The sequence below is a fragment of the Thunnus albacares genome, chromosome 13 (assembly GCF_914725855.1).
Source record: "Thunnus albacares chromosome 13, fThuAlb1.1, whole genome shotgun sequence".
In the NCBI taxonomy this organism is placed as follows: domain Eukaryota; kingdom Metazoa; phylum Chordata; class Actinopteri; order Scombriformes; family Scombridae; genus Thunnus; species Thunnus albacares.
Window position 1 is genome coordinate 30,139,759 of NC_058118.1, and position 19,059 is coordinate 30,158,817.

Here is a 19,059-nt window from a genome sequence, read left to right on the forward strand (position 1 = left end):
GAGAAAGGAAGGTAAAGTAGGGTTATTTTATTTATATAGCACCATTCAGACACAATGTAATCCAGAGTTCTTTACAAAGGCATAGAAATACATTTAAAATAAGACAAAAAGACATTAAGATTGAATTTAAACAACAATAAAAACAACAAAACAAACAAAAAAAAGGAAACATCATATGAAAGTGTTACTGTGAGGAAAACAACAATATATTAATTAATGAATTATAACAAGTGGACCAGCTTGTTGATTTGATTGATCACCTGTTTAATTGATTTTGTCAATCAATTAAACATCAACTTCCTCAGATTATTGATTTGTAATTCTGAAAGTTTTTCCCTAATTTGGTTTAAATTTTGAAGAGAAGGCAAAGATGATTTTAACCAGTTTAACATTTAATAAATGATTTATAACATAAGATAATGTAGTTATAAGCCGATATAAGGACATTTTGATATATTTTATATTATCACAGCACAATTTTTTCACTATATTGTCATTAATTATGTTTTTTATACAGCAGCAAACACTTATGAGTGCCCACAGAAATACATTAAAACACTTAAATCTACTTATAACGACATAATAGTGAGTTATAAACCAATAATGGAATGTTTATATTGTGATTATTACTGGTTGTCATCTGTGTTTGTCTTCGGGATTCACCTGCAGGTGTTCGGCCTGCAGGGCTCCAGGTTAGTGAAGTCTCTCTCCCTCCAGTTTCCAGTTTTAGTTTCTTTCATTTGATTTAATAAATTATATTTTGTTAAACATTAATGATTGTGCTTTTGTCTCTTTTTGTTGTGGTCACTTGATCATAACATTATACTGATTATAAAATGCTTAAAAAGGAAGACTTTAAGTAACATGTTACCATTATTTGCTTTAAAATAGGTTTTATTTACATATTTATTTTTAACAGAATCAATGTACAACACTTCATAAACAAACAGTGTTGAACTTGTGGACACACTGATGAAAATTCCCACAACTGCTTTCTTTGTTTAATCATCCGCCGCTGTGGGAACAGAGAAGGAGAAGTTTGTGTCAGATATCGTGTTCTGCCTCCACATCCACGACCAGAAGTCATAAAATACTGAAGTAATGTGGTGAATGAATAACAACATGAAGCTGTGGAGAAAAAAAGACAGAATCAAGATCATTAAAAAAAAGAAAGAAAGAAGAATTTGTATCAGTTTTATAATGAAATCAATCAAAGATACGAGAGAATAAAGGTCTTTATTTACATTTGAGAGATGCTAATGTTGGGATGTTAATAACAGAAAGAAATAATAATAATAATAATAATAATAATAATAATAATAATAATAATAATTGAAACTTTCACACATATTTTAGAAATTAAACTGTTTCATTAGATGGAAAATAATTAATTCAAATCTTATTTTCTGCTTTAGTCAGTCAGTCTGCTCTGACCTGCTTTTACCTGCAGTTTATAAAAGCTGCTTTAACTGCAGGTTCAGGTGTGTGTGTGTGTGTGTGTGTGTGTGTGTGTGTGTGTGTGTGTGTGTGTGTGTGTGTGTGTGTGTGTGTCCTGTCCGCCTTACCTTTCCCCCCTCATTAACCTTTGTCCCGGTGATAGCGTCGGGGGTTTCGACACGACATTGCAGAACCCTGATTTCTGTTCAAGTTCATATTTGGCAACAGCAGAAGAAAAAAAACAGACAGATTTTCTCCTCCTTTCTTCTTCTTCTTCTTCTTCTTCTTCTTCTTCATCCTCCGCCACCGTCGCCACTGTGTAGAACCACAACACATAGAAGCTGCACACATTAAAGTAACGGCCATGTATCTGACCTTTGAACTCTCTTCTTCAGGTTAACTAATGTAGTTTTGCTTGTTGGTGCTCATTCTGACTGTTCAGTTTTTGTATTTCTGTATTTCTATGACTGCAGAACTCACTCAACAACAGGTTTGATCACCTGTTTTATCAAACTTGTAATTAAACAATCACAAGTTCTACAAAAGAAAATAAATCTCTGTATTCTCACTTTTTTTTTGTTGTTGTTTTTTTTCTGGACTGTAAAGTCGGTCGACTTCCTGTGTAGTATTAGACGACTCCTTTTTATGGCAGGATGGCTGAGAAAAATAGAGCCTCGCTCCTGTAATGAACCATAAATGGTTGTAAACGAAGACAACCAGATTTTAGAAGGGAAATGACAGACGTGTCTGTGGTTTAACTGGATATTTTCCTACCTGTTATGCTAGCCATATACTTTACTTAAGTAATGCATCAGTGTAGAAATACAGTAAAAAATCCTGCATTCAAAATTTTACTGTAAAAGTACATATGATGCAAAATGGCCCATTCAGAATCATATGTATTTGATTATAATTATGGATGCATTAATGTGTACACTGTGAAAATATCACGTAAACACGCTTATTGTTAAATGTAATTTAAATGTAATTTGTTAAATGTAATTTAAATGTAATTTAACAATAGTTGATTACTTGAAAATCATCTCATAAGTTAATTAACTCCACTAGAGATGACGAATTCAATAAATTTCAGATATTAAGTTGAATGAGCGATAAGTTTACTGACTTCATATTGTTTTTATTATTATTAAGAGAAACAGCTGTGATTTGTCTCAACACGTATAAAACACACAGCAAGTTTCCTTCATGTGTGTTTTCTTGAAACTACAAAAAAAAAAAGAAAAGGTTTAACTCTGACACAATGCATTCTGGGTAGTGAAATGAATAAAACCTGTATATTTAAGTTAATGACAAAATATTTGTTGATTCCACTAAATTCCTGTTTGTTGTTTTACAGTGTAAAACAATGTATTTTAATTACAACTACTTTATAGGTCTGCTGCCGGTAATTTATGATATTACATCATAATTGATGATGTTGATTATACACTAACTGATCATTTTATTAGGATTTTTTTTTCTCAGATAACAACAACATGAAGCTGCAGCTGTTTATAACCAGTAAACTACGTCTCTGCGTCTCTTTCATCGTCACTCGTCGTGTCTTTTCTATCTGCTGCGGCTCTGTGTGTTCATCTCTGGCTGTTAAACACAGTCAATAGTTAACCAATGAAAAAGTAAAAGGAAATCATCCTCAGTTATATTTTTATGTGATGCTTGTGTCCTCATTATGATCCCAATTCAAGTTATAGATTGACTGTACATCTGTCGTTATGCTCTCCAGACTTCCTGTATCCCTTCTGGATAACTGTGTTTGTTTTATTTGGTAGAAGAAGAAGTTCAAACACTTGAATGAGAAAGTCCTGATGTGGACGTTAGCAGGTGGAGAAATTTACAACTATGCAGCCTTGTTTTTAAAAAATGATTTATTATAGTTACATATTGAATATTTCTGTTTTTAATAAACATTCTTTCCCACAAGCTCACACATCGTCAGAGGTTAAAGGTCAGCAGTGGTTAATAATGTGAGACTGACAGGCCTCTTAAGTGAAGCAGTGAAGATTATAGACGTTTATTACAAAGATGAGACCTTTCATTGGTTTTCTGAATGTTAACAAACAGAACTGTGCAAACATTTTAGACACTAAAAGTAAAGTGAGGATGCTTTGAATAGATTTTATTGATCAGTTAACAGCAGCAGTTCTCCTCGGTGTTTCAGGCAGGTCGGTTGTTCCTGCATCTTCTTCTTCTGCTGTTTCTGTCTCTTCATGTTAATCCCAGATGGACTCCATGATGTTGAGATCAGGACTCCTCGTTCTCCTTGTAGATGAAGACAGATCTTTATGACTCTGGCTGGATGTTTGGGCTCGTCGTCCTGCTGCAGATGATCAGACGCCTCCCTGATGATGCTGCTGAATAACGGAGAAGAATCTAAACATCTAAAAGCTCCTAAAAACATAGACTGTATAAAAATATGGACGTCGTTACCGTGATGTCACCCGTTGGTTTCTGAAGAGCGGTTTTGAAGCTCAAAATGAGCCGCTCCTAACTCCCAGCCAATCAAAAATGGGTAAAGAGGCGGGGCCGAATGGCTGAAACAAGCCACCTAGCGGCTGGCGGACCTGTCACTCAAAGCAGCCATGTCCTTCATTATGCAGAACTTTACGGTTTAATAAAACTTAAACTGGTGAGTTATAGAAAAATTCACCCTCCGTACAGTTGTCATGAAAGAGGAAATTAGCTACAGAGACCAAAACCGTTTTTTGTACCAGACTGTAAACATGTTTATTTCTGCTGTAAAGTTGGACATTTTAACATGGAGGTCTATGGGGATTGACTCACTTCTGGAGCCTCAAGTGGTCGTTCAAGGCACTGCAGTTCCACATCGGCTTCATTTTACAGCCCCGGAGGTGTCCGCTTGCCTAAAACACAGTCCTGTACATCCAGGATGGCTCATGTTTGAACTCGGGTTAGGTAAATATGCCAGCGAGCATTTCACATTGCAGCTCGTGCACAAGTATTAACATATTAATTGTAATTGTGAGTGATTGAGTGATTAGTCCCGACTTTGATCCAGTGATGACCGGTCAACCTGTCGGCAGCCGGACTGAAGTTCAGGAACACAAATGCACTCATTAGCTTCATAAAAGCAGCTCCTCCCTGTGTGGTTTGTCAAATATTAGATGATTAATGTATTTTTTCCGAATATTATTACCTCTCACACAAACAGACAGACAGATTACAGCAGTCTGACTGTTTCTGGTTAAACAGATTATAAACTTCTGGAGCCTCGCTGACTGAAACACAGCAGGGAGGGGCTGCTTTGATGTGTGTGTGTGTGTGTGTGTGTGTGTGTGTGTGTCATTGTTTGCCATGTAATAATCTCATAATCTGACCTCTCACACATAAACATCAGTGACATTTTAACAACACACAGTTAACTTGAGTCTTACTTCACTCCACTTGATGTAAAAACACATGGCTGTGTTTGCCTGAGGAGGAGGGGGGGGTGGGGGGGGGGGGGTCAAAGGTCACGACCCCTAGACGACCGAGGAGGACTCGCACCTTTTGAGCCACTTAATGCTAAAAAATGCTAATTCTCCTAAAGCATGCTAATGTCGGGGAAGCCGGCTCCAGCTTCCCGCCATTGTTTACCCAGACCGCACCTGTGAAGTGTGGCGGCCCGGCGCCTCAGAGATGCGGCGCAAGTTTTGACACCGAGAGGAGTTTGAACGAGAGAGAGAGAGAGAGACAGAAAGAAAGAGGAAGAATGTGAATGAGACGGAGGAAGGAAGAGAACAACGGAGAGGAAGAAGAAAAACAAACTGCTGAAATAAAAAAAAAGATTGAAAGTTGAACTTCAGAACCGATTTATTAAGTACAGAGACATAATAATATGTTGTAGTAAAAGTACATAAGTATTATGAGCTTGATGTAGTTAAAGTATTGCAGTAAAAGTACATAAGTATTATGAGTTTGATGTAGTTAAAGTATTGCAGTAAAAGTAGTGGTTTGGTCCCTCTGACTGATATATTATTATATATGACATCATTAGATTATTAATAGTGAAGCATCAGTGTTAGAGCAGCATGTTACTGTTGTAGCTGCTGGAGGTGGAGCTAGTTTACACTACTTTATATACAGTTAGCTAGTTTAGTCCAGTGGTTCCCAACCTAGGGGTCGTGCCCCTCCAAAGGGTCAGCAGATAAATCTGAGGGGTGGTGAGATGATTAATGGGAGAGGAAAGAAGAAAAAACAAAGTTCTGATACACAAATCTGTTTTCAGTTTTTTGGACTTTTTCTCTAATCTTTGATTTTTGCTGAAATATTGGATCATTTGAACATTTATTGAAATGAAAGCATGTGAGAAGTTTAGAGGGAAAAATCACTATTTGGTGGAGCTGTTAACAACTCATAGACATGTGAACTGTGACCCCGACTACACACTGCTTTTTGTAAGACGTCAAAAGACAAAAAGGTTGGAAACCACTGGTTTCATCTTTAACAATGTGTTGTATTTTAAAAGCTTGTTATATTATCCATTGAATCAAATCTTCATCTGAAAAGTAACTAAAGCTGTCAAATAAATGTAGTGGAGTAGAAAGTACAATATTTCCCTCTGAAATGTAGAAAGTAGCATCACATGGAAATACTCAAGTAAAGTACAAGTACCTCAAAACACTGCAGAAGCTCAGTACTTCAGTAAATATGACTCTGTCTTAAATACAACCAGCAGTCACTGTTAATTAAAATATACTTTCAATAAAGTTTATTCTGGTCTTCGTGTCTCCAACGATAAACTGATTTGCAATCAGAAGGATCGAGTCATTAAAAATGATCATAACTGTGTCAAAAGATCCATAAAAGTCATTTTTTTTAAGAATCAGCAGTGTATCTGTATCTGTGTCGCTTCCTGAGCAGTCGATGCTCTCTGAAGATACGAGCGACAGAAAAAAAAAACGCTCTCCTGGTTTACGACTGTGACAAGCAAAGCTGCAGGACGACGGGCTGTAAAGGTTAATCATTAGAAACACACACACACACACACACACACACACATATATATATATGCACATAAAGCAGCGTACAGTTGCGGAGGTGTCGTGGTTCTCATGGCTTTATGGCGTGCAGGAGTGTGAACGTGTCTGTAAACATCGCAGGTCAACGCGAGGACGCCGTCGATGACGAGCTGATCGATGATTTTATTTAAAAAATATGTTTTAATGAAGCTCAGCGGAGGGAAAAACAACAACAACAACAACAACAACAACACAGTCTCCGCCTTTTGTCACGGTGACAGTTTCACTTCCTGCAGCACTATAACGTTACAGTCAGAGAGGTCAAAGGTCAGAGGTCACATTCCCCTCTAGACGATGATAACATGAATATTACAATCAGTGTTTATTGTTTTATGTGACCCTGACATCAACTTATGTTAAATACTGTCTGTTATGACTGAAGGTATTATGAAATATTTATAATTATACAAACATTTTAAATACTTTTCTCCCCAAAATCTGCGTTAATGTGTATTTTACAAAAACATCGAGACACAAAGTTATAGCTGATATATTAAGCTTTATTTATTTATTTATTCAGACCTGAGAACAGATATGAACACAAGATCACAATAAAATGATTCATTCACATCACAAAACAACTTTAAAGTGTCGATAATCAATATTTTGACTCCTCAATCTGATCTGTGTAGTAACGTGTTGGTCGTGATGAACCTACAGAGACTCTGCAGCTCCTCTCGGCTTTACGGAGCTTTATAGTGAGTTTCAGCTCATTGTTTATCTGTCCGGCTGTAACTTTACTGTTCTGGTTCACTCTCAGCGTCTCATAGCGTCGTTTTCAGAGTAAAAGCTGTAAAAAGTCGCTGAACACTACCTGCTAACAGTTAGCTGTAGACTAGCTGGTGAACATAGTGGAGCATTTAGCAGCTAAAGAGCCAGATATTTCCCTCAGGAGTTGGTAGAGAGCAAAAACAGAAGCTAAAAGAGAGTGAATATTGGACTCACATTCACCAGGTGGACAGAAACACGACTCCACATGAATGATAATGTTGCTCCGTAACTGCTGGATGTGGAAATAAAAGCAACTGTTTGCTAACATGTTCAACATATCAACTGAAAATCTGAAGTATATCAGAAGTGTGTTCATGTTCATGACTTGTTCCTGATGAAAACATCAGTAAAATCACACAGAGGAATTTGTCTCTAACTTCAAGCTGTGTTGTCGTTCATTCCAGTACTGTGATGTTACTGGAAACCAGTCTTCTCCAGTTCAGAGTTTGTAGAAACCTTTAGAGAGATATTGTACTTTCTACTCGACAGCTGGAGTCACTAGTAAAGCTTTGAGATTAAAAATTTAACATAAACTAACGATGATGAGCTTATAAATCACACTGTGAATCAGACGTCTATGAGTTTCATTAATAAAGAGACATTTCTCCTCTAAACGTCTCACATGGTTTCAAATAAATAAACGTTTGAGGACCAAAGAGGTAAAAAAATGAATCTAAATGTTTGTATCAGAACTTTATTTCCTCTTTCTGTCGTCAGATTCATCTCGTTTAAAGTCTTGTAGTTCAAACTGCAGCAGCTACATCAGTAAAACATTCATAATGTACTTTATAAACATATTTAATCTATAATTAACAGCCAAATTAATACTTTTAATACTTTAAGTAAAGTTAGTCAGTAATACTTGTGTACTTTTGTGGTGTTTCTACTTGTATTAAAGGATCTGAGTTCTTCTTCACCTCCTCTGTCACAACCTTTACATGTGAAAGTTCAGCTGCTGTTGGTCAACAGTTGTTTTTTTTTATTATCGCAGCACTGTGGACTCGACTCGTCCTCCTCCGTCAGTCCTTTGAGAACATTAGTCATCTAGAAACCTGCCACGGCTCTTCTTCTGAGGATTTCGTTTTGCTGACTAAAGCGATAAGACTCGATACCGAGCGTCTTTTATGACTTCTGGGAATATCTCTTATCAGCTCAGCTCGCAGCATTCACTCAAATGTACAGTTTTTTATTTTTTATGTATTTCTCCATGTTTAACTGACTTTAATCTGCAGGAAGATGATAAGTTAATATTTATTCACATTTTAAAACAGTTCCTGGATCTGATTTAATGAAAAAAGTCCATAAAAATAAAAACCAGGATATTTCAGGAAGTTGTTTTAAAGGATCAATCTGCTGTTTTTGAATGTTTTTTTTCTGCTGCAGATGTTCAAAAACAAGACACAGCTGTTCATTTAACAAAGTCTGAGATTCAGAAACAGTAATTTTGCAACATAAATATCTGTGAACTTTGTTAAAGTGTCGACCTCTAACCTTCCCAAAAACTATCATGGACATAATAATTTGATTTCCTTTTTACAACATTTTACACCTGAAAGCATGAAATGTCACAAGTTTCATCGTGTTTGGGACATTTATTGTTCTTTGTGCTGTTTTACTTCCATATTTGTAATAATTTCATATTTAAAACTTGAGAGTGAAGACGAGAGTTTCTTCAGATAAATGAATAAATAAATTATGCAGTTTCCTTGTACATTTATATCAATCTAACAAATAACATATTATGAGGAAACTGGTTGTCATGCATGATAGTATAACAAAAAAAAAAGTATTATTACTGTAACACATTGACTCTTAAAATCATGTTTCTTTTATCTTTATCACAACGTCGTATTTGTGTCTTTAGACTTTTATTGTCTGATATTTGACATTTATCTTTTTTTTAGGAGAATATCATGTAATAATATACAGTTCATTACATTGTTTCATGCAGGATGCAGGAGGAGCTCAGACTCAGTGTTCAGTGTGTTTTCCTGTAGCGCCTCCTGCAGGTTTTCTTCTGTCTCTGCTCTGTTTCAGGGTTTGGTCCTCGTTAAGTGTCTCTCATGTAATTGAATGAAATTATTGATGCCAAAATGTAAAAATATCTCTATTAAACCTTTTTTTTTTTTTACTTAAGTTAAGTAATTTTACCTAAGTCACATATAAAATATTAAAATATCTGAACAGTTGCATATTTTGTAAAGTCCTAATGACGTAATTGAAAGTATAATTCTGCTTATGGCTGCTTCAGGTGAAGCTTTGTGACACTGTTGGTTGGTTTAGACGACAATTAATCACATTAAAGGTAAACGAGGAGAGTGTTTCTGTCGCTCATATCTTCAGAAAACATCAACTGTTCAGGAAGCGACACAGAGATCACTGCTGATTCTTAAAAACATTTCAGATGAAGATTTGACACAATGGATAATATAACAAGCTTTTAAAATACAACACATTGTTAAAGATGAAACCAGTGGTTTCCAACCTTTTTGTCTTTTGACGTCTTACAAAAAGCAGTGTGTAGTCGGGGTCACATTTCACATGTCTATGAGTTGTTAACAGCTCCACCAAATAGTGATTTTTCCCTCTAAACTTCTCACATGCTTTCATTTCAATAAATGTTCAAATGATCCAATATTTCAGCAAAAATCAAAGATTAGAGAAAAAGTCCAAAAACTGAAAACAGATTTGTGTATCAGAACTTTGTTTTTTCTTCTTTCCTCTCCCATTAATCATCTCACGACCCCTCAGATTTATCTGCTGACCCTTTGGAGGGGCCCGACCCCTAGGTTGGGAACCACTGGACTAAACTAGCTAACTGTATATAAAGTAGTGTAAACTAGCTCCACCTCCAGCAGCTACAACAGTAACATGCTGCTCTAACACTGATGCTTCACTATTAATAATCTAATGATGTCATATATAATAATATATCAGTCAGAGGGACCAAACCACTACTTTTACTGCAATACTTTAACTACATCAAGCTCATAATACTTATGTACTTTTACTGCAATACTTTAACTACATCAAGCTCATAATACTTATGTACTTTTACTGCAATACTTTAACTACATCAAGCTCATAATACTTATGTACTTTTACTGCAATACTTTAACTACATCAAGCTCATAATACTTATGTACTTTTACTGCAATACTTTAACTACATCAAGCTCATAATACTTATGTACTTTTACTGCAATACTTTGACTACATCAAGCTCATAATACTTATGTACTTTTACTGCAATACTTTGACTACATCAAGCTCATAATATTTGCACTTTTGTACTTTTACTGTAGGAGGATTTTTCATGCCGGACTTTTACTTGTAGTGGAGTATTTTTACGTTGTTATATTATTATTATTATTATTATTATTATTATTATTATTATTATTATTATTACATTATTATTATTATTATTATTATTATTATTATTATTATTATTATTATTATTATTATTATTATTATTATTAACTATCACCTGTTTGAATACTATTGTTTTTAGTAATTGCATTGTGGGTCTTGTAGTCTCGTCTGTGATGATAATCTCGCGGGAAGTCCGTGTGAACTGGAAGCAGAAGAAGAAGAAGTGAAGGCGCTGCGGGGAAAATTAAAATGTCTGCTCCAAAAACCATCCCGAAAGATGCTCAGGTAACGTTAATAAAACAGTTAGAAACAGTTTTTCCTCACTGAGCTGCAGTTTGAACAAATCCCGGTCGTTGTTTTTGTTCAGTAGCGCGGTTAACGTCAACAACGGATGCGACAAACGTTAGTTAGCTTGTGAAGCTAACGTAGCTTTCAGACGTCCATTCACAACAATAGCCACCAGCTAGCATGTTAGCCTAGCCGGTAGCCGGTGTTTGGGTGTAAACAGAAGTGTCTTCAGTGCATATTTGGCTCAGAGTTTTTAAATATTCATCTCTGCTATAAACTGATGCTGGATTTATTAACTTTAACGGTACTTGTAGCTTTTATCAGAGACACCGAAACACCGGGACGTGACTGCAGAGGTGTTGCGGTTAAACTGTCATCTGAGTTTAAAACCAACCAGGGAAGTTGTAGTTTACTGGTGTTTTCAGTGTGTTCTGGTGTGTGTTGGTGTGATAAACAAGCTGCTGGTTGTTACTGAACATGATCACAACCTGTTCACAGTGATGCACTATGTGGCCAATAGTATGCGGACAGATATTAAAGGACGCGTTCACTGTTTGTCGGACAAAACAAGACGTTAATCACAGACTCTGGAAACTCGGGATGGACGTTTTGCACAATTTGCCGCACAAATAATCGATTAATTAATATTGAAAATAATAGTTAGTCGCAGCCTCAATGTCTCATAAGGCTCCAAAGTCCAGCTGTTCCCTGTGGCTGCAACTAATGAGTGTTTTCATTATTGATTATCAGCATGTTTCCCCTGTTTTCTGATGTTTTATAAACCAATCGATTAATTGAGAAGTTAATCAACAGATTATTTTTTATCACCAACTCATTTGAAAACTGTTTTCACTCTGGAGACGCTGGAAACAGGAAATTATTGATAAATTAGACAAATTCTCACTATAAACTGATCCTGATCATGTTGTTTTAGACTCTGCTGTGTTAGTTGAGCTTTGAACCTTCGTGTAACCAGTGTAACCACTGGACTGGGAGTCAACCAGTACAACCAGTCTGCTGCAATGGGGCAGCTGAGAAATCTTGAATGTGTCACTGTGGATTCAAACAGACAACTGTCCCAAACAGAAGCTTCAGCAGAAGTACTCTGAAGTGTCAAAACACAGAGAAATGTACAACTGCAACAATTAATCAGCAGCGATTTTTATAATCAATTAACTGTTTCAAATCATTTTCAAGAAAAAAAAGATCAAATTCTCTGCTTCCAGCTTCTTAAATATGAATATTTTCTGGTTTCTTTAGTTGTTTTTGGGTCGTGGATGAAACGACTTCTAGATGAATGAAATGAAAACATGAGTCGCGGTTCTGATGTTTAAACGTGTTTGTGTTGCAGGTGATGATCCAGATCCTGAAGGACATGGGCATCACTGAGTACGAACCCCGAGTCATCAACCAGATGTTGGAGTTCACCTACAGTAAGTGAACGTGGCTGTTTGATCAATATTCTCTATTGATCACAGACGTCGTTGTTTATGTGTCTCGTAAAAACTACAGACGGAAACATCTGCTGAGAGAAATGAAAGATTTGATCAGAGCTGCAACGAACAATTAATCTGTTGATTGTTTCCCTGATCAATCGTTTCATCTATAAAATATCAGAAACCTTCAGATGTTTTGTTTTCTCTGATCAACGTGTTCAGTTTATTGTCATAAACGACAGAAAAGCTTCAAAGACTCACATTTTATATTTTCCAACCTGCACATTTTCAGCATTTTTGCTTTTAAAAAACGACTAAACGATTATTTGATCATCGAAATGGTTGCCAATTAATCTTCAGTTGATTGATTAATTGATTATCAACTAATCGTTGCAGCTCTACGTTTCATGAGTCGTCACTTTTTTTCCAACATGAATCGAGTCACATCAAAATAAAACTGAATCTGACTTTGATGAAACTTTCTTTGATCAAACTAGTTTTTTATATTTAGCATCTAAAAACTTATTTAATAATAAAAAATCATGTTTATTGATTGAAGGAAGTTGAGCTGCAACAATTTGTCAATTAATCAGCAAATATTCTGATAATCAAGAAATTGTTTTAATCATTTTTTTTAAAGCAAAAAATGCTGCAAATGTTCTGATTTCAGTTTCTCAAATGTGATGATTTGATGTTTTTATTTGTTTACGTGACAGTAGATTCACTAGTTATTGTCAGTTTTTCACTATTTTAATGTTAATTGACCAAACAATTAGTTAGTTGCAGCTCTGATATCAAATATTCACATCATACTTGTTTCTCTGATGAGTTTTAATAAAGATAATTAATTAATTACTGACTGAATCCTTTCAGTGTTTTTAACCTTTTGAATCCTGTTTTTACGTCGTGACGATGAAACAAACGATGATTTTCACGTCTGTTTTGAATGTTTTATGTCTCTCAGTCTGTTTTCATTATTAATTAATCTGCAGATTCTTTTCTTGATTAATCGATTAATCGTTTTGTCTATAAAATGTCAGTTTTTTTTATTCTTAGAGCTGAAAGTGACGTCGATCAACAGTCCAAAGATCCTGAATTTACTTCCATGTTTGACACAGAAAAGAACATTTGAAGCATTTTTTAGATGCTTTTATATTGTAGTAACAGTTTCTGATTCACTTCCTGTCGATCAGCTGATCGAAGCTTTAACGTTTGTCATCACCAGGATACGTGACGACCATCATCGAAGACGCCAAGATTTACGCCACACACGCCAAGAAGTCCAGCGTGGACGCCGACGACATCAAACTGGCCATCCAGTGTCGTATGGACCAGTCCTTCACCTCGCCGCCGCCCAGAGACGTAAGAAGCCTCCTCGTCCTCGTCTCCTCGCCGTCCGCCATGATGATTGTTTTTTCTGAGAGCCGGTTGCTTTAATCTTTGATCTCTGCTGTGTTCAGTTCCTGTTGGAGGTGGCGAGGCAGAAGAACATGACGCCTCTGCCACTGATCAAACCGTACACGGGACCTCGACTCCCTCCGGACCGCTACTGTCTGACGGCGCCAAACTACAGACTCAAATCTGTTCAGAAGAAGGTGAGAAGTCGCCGCTTCTCCTCCGAGTTCTTTTCTTTCTCTCTTTTTTTTTTTTTTGTTTTTATCCTCTGAAACTGATGTTGTTTTTTTTTTCTTCCCTCCAGGTGTCGTCGTCTGCCGGCAGGATAACGGTGCCTCGTCTCAGCGTCGGCGCCGTCTCCAGCAGACCGAGCACGCCGACCCTCGGTGAGCCTCTCGCCACGTAGAGGGTGCTACACAGGATGCACACAGTCTTAACTTTTAAAACTACTCGTAGCCGCCATGACGTCATTGACTGGTTTGTGGACTCTCGGCCGGTAGAGTCGCCTCCTGCTGGTCGTTAGAGAGGACGAAGGTTAACGTCGCTCTTCAGATCAGCAGCTTCCTGCTCGTTTAAAACACGTTTTCTTGTGCAAACGACTTTAATCCACATCAGCGTCTCCAGATAGTTTTTATTTGTCTACTGAAACTGAAACAATCTGGTAAAATCAGACCACGTTTAAAACCTCGTTAAGTTTTTATATAATCAAAGAAAACATTCATTCATTCTTCTTCTTCTTCTTTAAATAGAGTCTCTGCTTCACTGCTGCTGAGAGTTAAATAATAATGAAACACTCATCAGCAGCACATTCCTCCGTTCTCTGTTAAAGAGCAGCCGAGAGCGACGCTAAAATGAGAATTATTGATCCGCTTTAAAAGTCCGTCCACCTTAAGTGAGCCTGGTCAGGCTACGCTAACGTCGCTAACGTCGCTAACTTCAGGGCTAAACCCTCCTCAGATAGACGAGTGTTTTCTTTGTCTGGAGGAGCTGCAGCCGATCAACAACTTCCTGCTAAACTTTTCCTGCTCCCTTCTTACCCCACCTACTCCTCCTTCTTCTTATTCTCCTTCTTCTTCTTCTTCTTCTTCTTCTCCTCTTCCTCCTCCTCCTTCTCCTCCTCCTTCTTCTTCTCCTCTTCCTCCTCCTCCTTCTCCTCCTTCTTCTTCTCCTCCTTCTTCTTCTCCTGCTGTACACCGTTTATGTCACTTTCCTGCCGCTCGCTCATTTACACTTATTATTCCTTAACGGAGCTGCGCTGCTCTCGTACGTTTCACGTTGACGTTCTTTGAAGAACGAAGAGAAAATGACTCAAAACATCCACAGTAACGTGTTTCTATTATTGTGTCACACAGTGAGAATCATTTAGTAGCTCGTTTATTAATGATCGTCCGGTGCGCCAAGTTTTTATATAATCAAAGAAAACATCCGTTCATTCTTCTTCTTCTTCTTCTTCTTCTTTAAACTGTGTCTCTGCTTCACTGCTGCTGAGATTTAAAATAATAATGAAATGAAACAGAAGTTTTAAAGTAAATGTGAAGAACAACGACAGTAAAACTGTTTATAAAAGTCATTATATGTTAAAGTTAAACTGGATTTTATTAAAGCTGCAACTAACATTTATTATCATTATTGATTAATCTGTTGATTATTTTCTCGATTAATTGTTTTGTCCATAAAATGTCATAAAATAGTGAAAATCACCTGTTTTTATTTATTTCTTAGAGTCCAGAAAAACTTCAAATCTTCTCTGTTGAGAAGCTGCGGAGCAGAACTTTAAAAACAATTTGATTATCAAAATAGTTGCTGATTGATTTCCTGTCGATCAGCTAATCGATCATCAATAATTGTAGTAAATATTAATAATGAAGCTTTGATGCTGTTTAATGTTTATAAAAGTCATTTTCATCTTGTTGCTCATAAAACCTTTTAGTGACTGAATGTTTTTCTGAACCAGTAACAGATGTGTCTGTTGTTCAGTCCCAGTTAAACCAGTACGTGTGAGTACTGGATCTATCTGTGTTTTTCTCTGCAGGAACTCCGTCTGTTCAGTCCGTCACCACTAAAGTCGGAGCTCCGGTGTCTCTGACGGGTCAAAGGTTCACCGTTCAGATCCCACAGCCCTCCCAGACGGCCACCACCAAAACCAGTAAGAACCACTTAAATACATCTGATACCAGTTTAATATCAGACTTCAACCACCGACACGGTTCTTTATCAGGAAAACGACCAGATTTAAAATCTTTATTTAAAAAATTTAATGAATTACAAACTAAATGAAACAAACGTTGCTGCAACGATTAACGATTGATCACCAATTATTTAATAATTGATGATCAATCGTTTTGAGTCTTTTTGTTTAAGAAAAAAATAGTAAAATTCTCTGATTCAGTTTCTTTAATATAAATATTTTCAGTTTCTTTCGTCTCTTTGACGATAAACTGAAAATATTTGTGGACAAAACAAAACATTTGAAGACGTCTGATCAATATGTTTGATTTCATAATAATAATAATAATAATCAACAGATTAATCAATAATGAAGTTAAACAGCAGGAAACAGAGTTAATGTAGTTTAAGGATGTTTAATTTATTTTAAACTATTTACAGTTTTTACAGGAAGGATCAATAAAACAAAACTAATCAATCAATAATAATCAATCAAACTGAACCAGAATGAAACAAACAAACTTTATAAACAGGTGAAGATGTTTCAGCTGACTTATATATTATATTTAATGTTCTCGTCACATTATCAATATTATTATTAATATAATTATTAATCTAATAATATAATCAATATTGTAGAAAGACGTTTATTTATCACTGACGTCTGAAACTGCAACGATTTTAATAATCAATTCATCGTTTTACAACGTTTTAAAGAACAACATTATTATTAAATCATCATCAATAAACAGGTGAACATTAAACAACACTGGTAACCACGGTAACAGCACATTAAAGATGGCGACAGCTGCAACTAACGATGATTTTCATCATGAATCGTCTCTAAAACATCAGAAAACTCTGAAATATTCAAGTTATTATTATGTAAAATAATTATTTAATCTCCTGGAATCATCAAATGTTTGTTTGAATTAATTAATTGATTATTTAATTAGTTGCAGATTAATTAACTTTTAATAATTAAATGAGCAAAATGTGACTAAAATTAAAACAGATTAACGTGAAAATATAAAATCTACTGATTTACAGAACAAACTGTAAATAAATATCAATAACAGTCAAAACAAAGTGATTATTTTCTCAGTTAATTGATCGTTTAATTGATCTGTCAGATATTTGAGAAGGTGGATTATTTCCTGTGGAGTGAAAGTTTAACCGTCTCTTCTTCTTCTTCTTCTTCTTCTTCGTCCCGACAGCGACGCCGTCCACGCCGGCCGTCTCCAACGTCCTCATCAACCCGTCTCTGATCGGCTCCAAGAACATCCTCATCACCACCAACATGGTGTCGCAGAACTCCGGCGGCGAGTCGCTGAAGAGGAAACACGAAGACGAAGACGACTACGACGCTTTATGACGACGAGACGGAAGACGACTTTTTAATAATCTATAAAAAAAAAAAACAACCCCCCCAAACATCGACCTTCGCTACAGCTCGCCACAAACTGAACTCCTGTTAGTTTGTTTTATTTTTTAGTTTTCTAGGACTTTGAATCTAACGTCACTTCCAGTCACACCAGTAAAACCAGTCTGCTGGGTGTCACACCAGTAAAACCAGTCTGCTGGGACGCTCAACAACCAGAGGAAGCTGCGCTCATGTTTCACTGATTTACAATAAACGGCATTAAAACAATAAAAAAACACAAAAAAAACGTGCTGCGACTCTTCATGTAAAAGATGCTTTAAAGGAACATTTCACCCAAAATCTACATTTGAAACATTAATATTAATATTTAAATAAAAACATGATATAACCTTTATTATTAGCAGGTTACTGAAGTGTTACTGTGATGTTTGTAATTAGTTCTGCCTCATTGTTCTTCAGGTTTATTTCCACTAAATATCCCCTTTCTTCTTTGGCCCTTTGTTACCGTGGTTACACCCACTGTTAATACCAAGCTATTACTTAACCTTCTGATATAAAACTAAACTATAAAGTCTCTCAGTTCAGTTTTTCATTAACAAGTGAAACAGAAAGTCAACAAACCTCAAAGTCTGTTTTGTCAGAAAACCTGCAGAGAGTTTTACTGGTTTACTGGGTTCAAACTGGGTTTAATTTGGTTGAAAACAGCGTTTTTTACATCTCCAGAGAGAGAACGAAGAGAGAAGAGAGGAAGAATTTCAGGATGTTATAGAGCAGAAAGAAGAAGATTCAAACTACTGAGATCAACACTTACAACTAGATGAATTATTGTTCTGCATGTTATTAAAGTGTGATCTGTATCTGGAGGGAAAAACATGTTAAAAGGACCAGTTCCCAGTGTTCCCAGTGTGTTAAACCAGCAGTCAGGTGTCTGTAATCATTCCTCCTGTTCATACTGGATATTAAAAGATCCTTCAAATGTGCTTTCAATGCATTTAAAAGTCTGTGTGAAGCTTTTTACAGTCTTTTTAGCATCAAATTCCCTCTTTGTGTTTCCTCGGACAGTGTTTCCCTGTTGAGCTGCAGGTGGAAGTATAGTAACAAAAAGAGGGACTTTGGCACTAAAAAGACTGTAACGTTGAAAGATATCTACTTGATTTGACTCATTTGGACGCTGAAGGACTGTGGATTTTGTCCTCCATCACTTCCATTGTAAGGTCATTATGAAGGGATCTTCTACTGGTCAGTATGAACAGGAGGAATGATTACAGCAGGTTTAATGTTCATATGAAGACTGAATGTTGGTTTAAGACTCACTGGAAAAACTGTGAACTCGTCCTTTAATATCAGGTGTAAACGAGGCCTGAACTTTAAAAAAACGAGACTGAAACAGGCTGTAAAAGATCTTTTAATACAGATATGAACATTACACACGATCGTCTTCTTAATCTGTTTAACGGTTGTTGACTTTTGATAGAAACAGAGTTTCTGCTGCTTCACCAGTTTAAATTTAAGACCTTTAAAGACATTTTTAATACCACATAGAAAACATTTTAATATCTGTTTCAAAGTATGAAAGATAAAAGTGAAAACCGTTAGTGATGATAGAAGTGAAATGTGAAATAAATGTGTCAGTTTATTGAAGTGTTTTTCACATTTTTCTCATCACTTCCTATATATTATAACTAATAATGACCTGGTTGTGGATAAACAGCAGATAAAGAACAGATGAACAGATGATTGATCATCAATTAATTAACTAATTTAAGGTCAGA

The 19,059-nt window shown here is 36.0% G+C and overlaps 1 protein-coding gene across 1 annotated transcript; it reads left to right on the forward strand.

Annotated features, from left to right (window-relative positions):
* Positions 1–10,796: 10,796 nt before the first annotated feature.
* On the forward strand, positions 10,797–18,162 carry taf9 (TAF9 RNA polymerase II, TATA box binding protein (TBP)-associated factor). Its single transcript, XM_044371763.1, has 7 exons — positions 10,797–10,903; positions 12,258–12,339; positions 13,568–13,704; positions 13,803–13,937; positions 14,042–14,123; positions 15,770–15,883; positions 17,121–18,162. The coding sequence occupies exons 1-7, from the start codon at positions 10,868–10,870 to the stop codon at positions 17,276–17,278; spliced, it is 744 nt and encodes a 247-aa protein (XP_044227698.1). The 5' UTR covers positions 10,797–10,867; the 3' UTR covers positions 17,279–18,162.
* Positions 18,163–19,059: the final 897 nt, after the last annotated feature.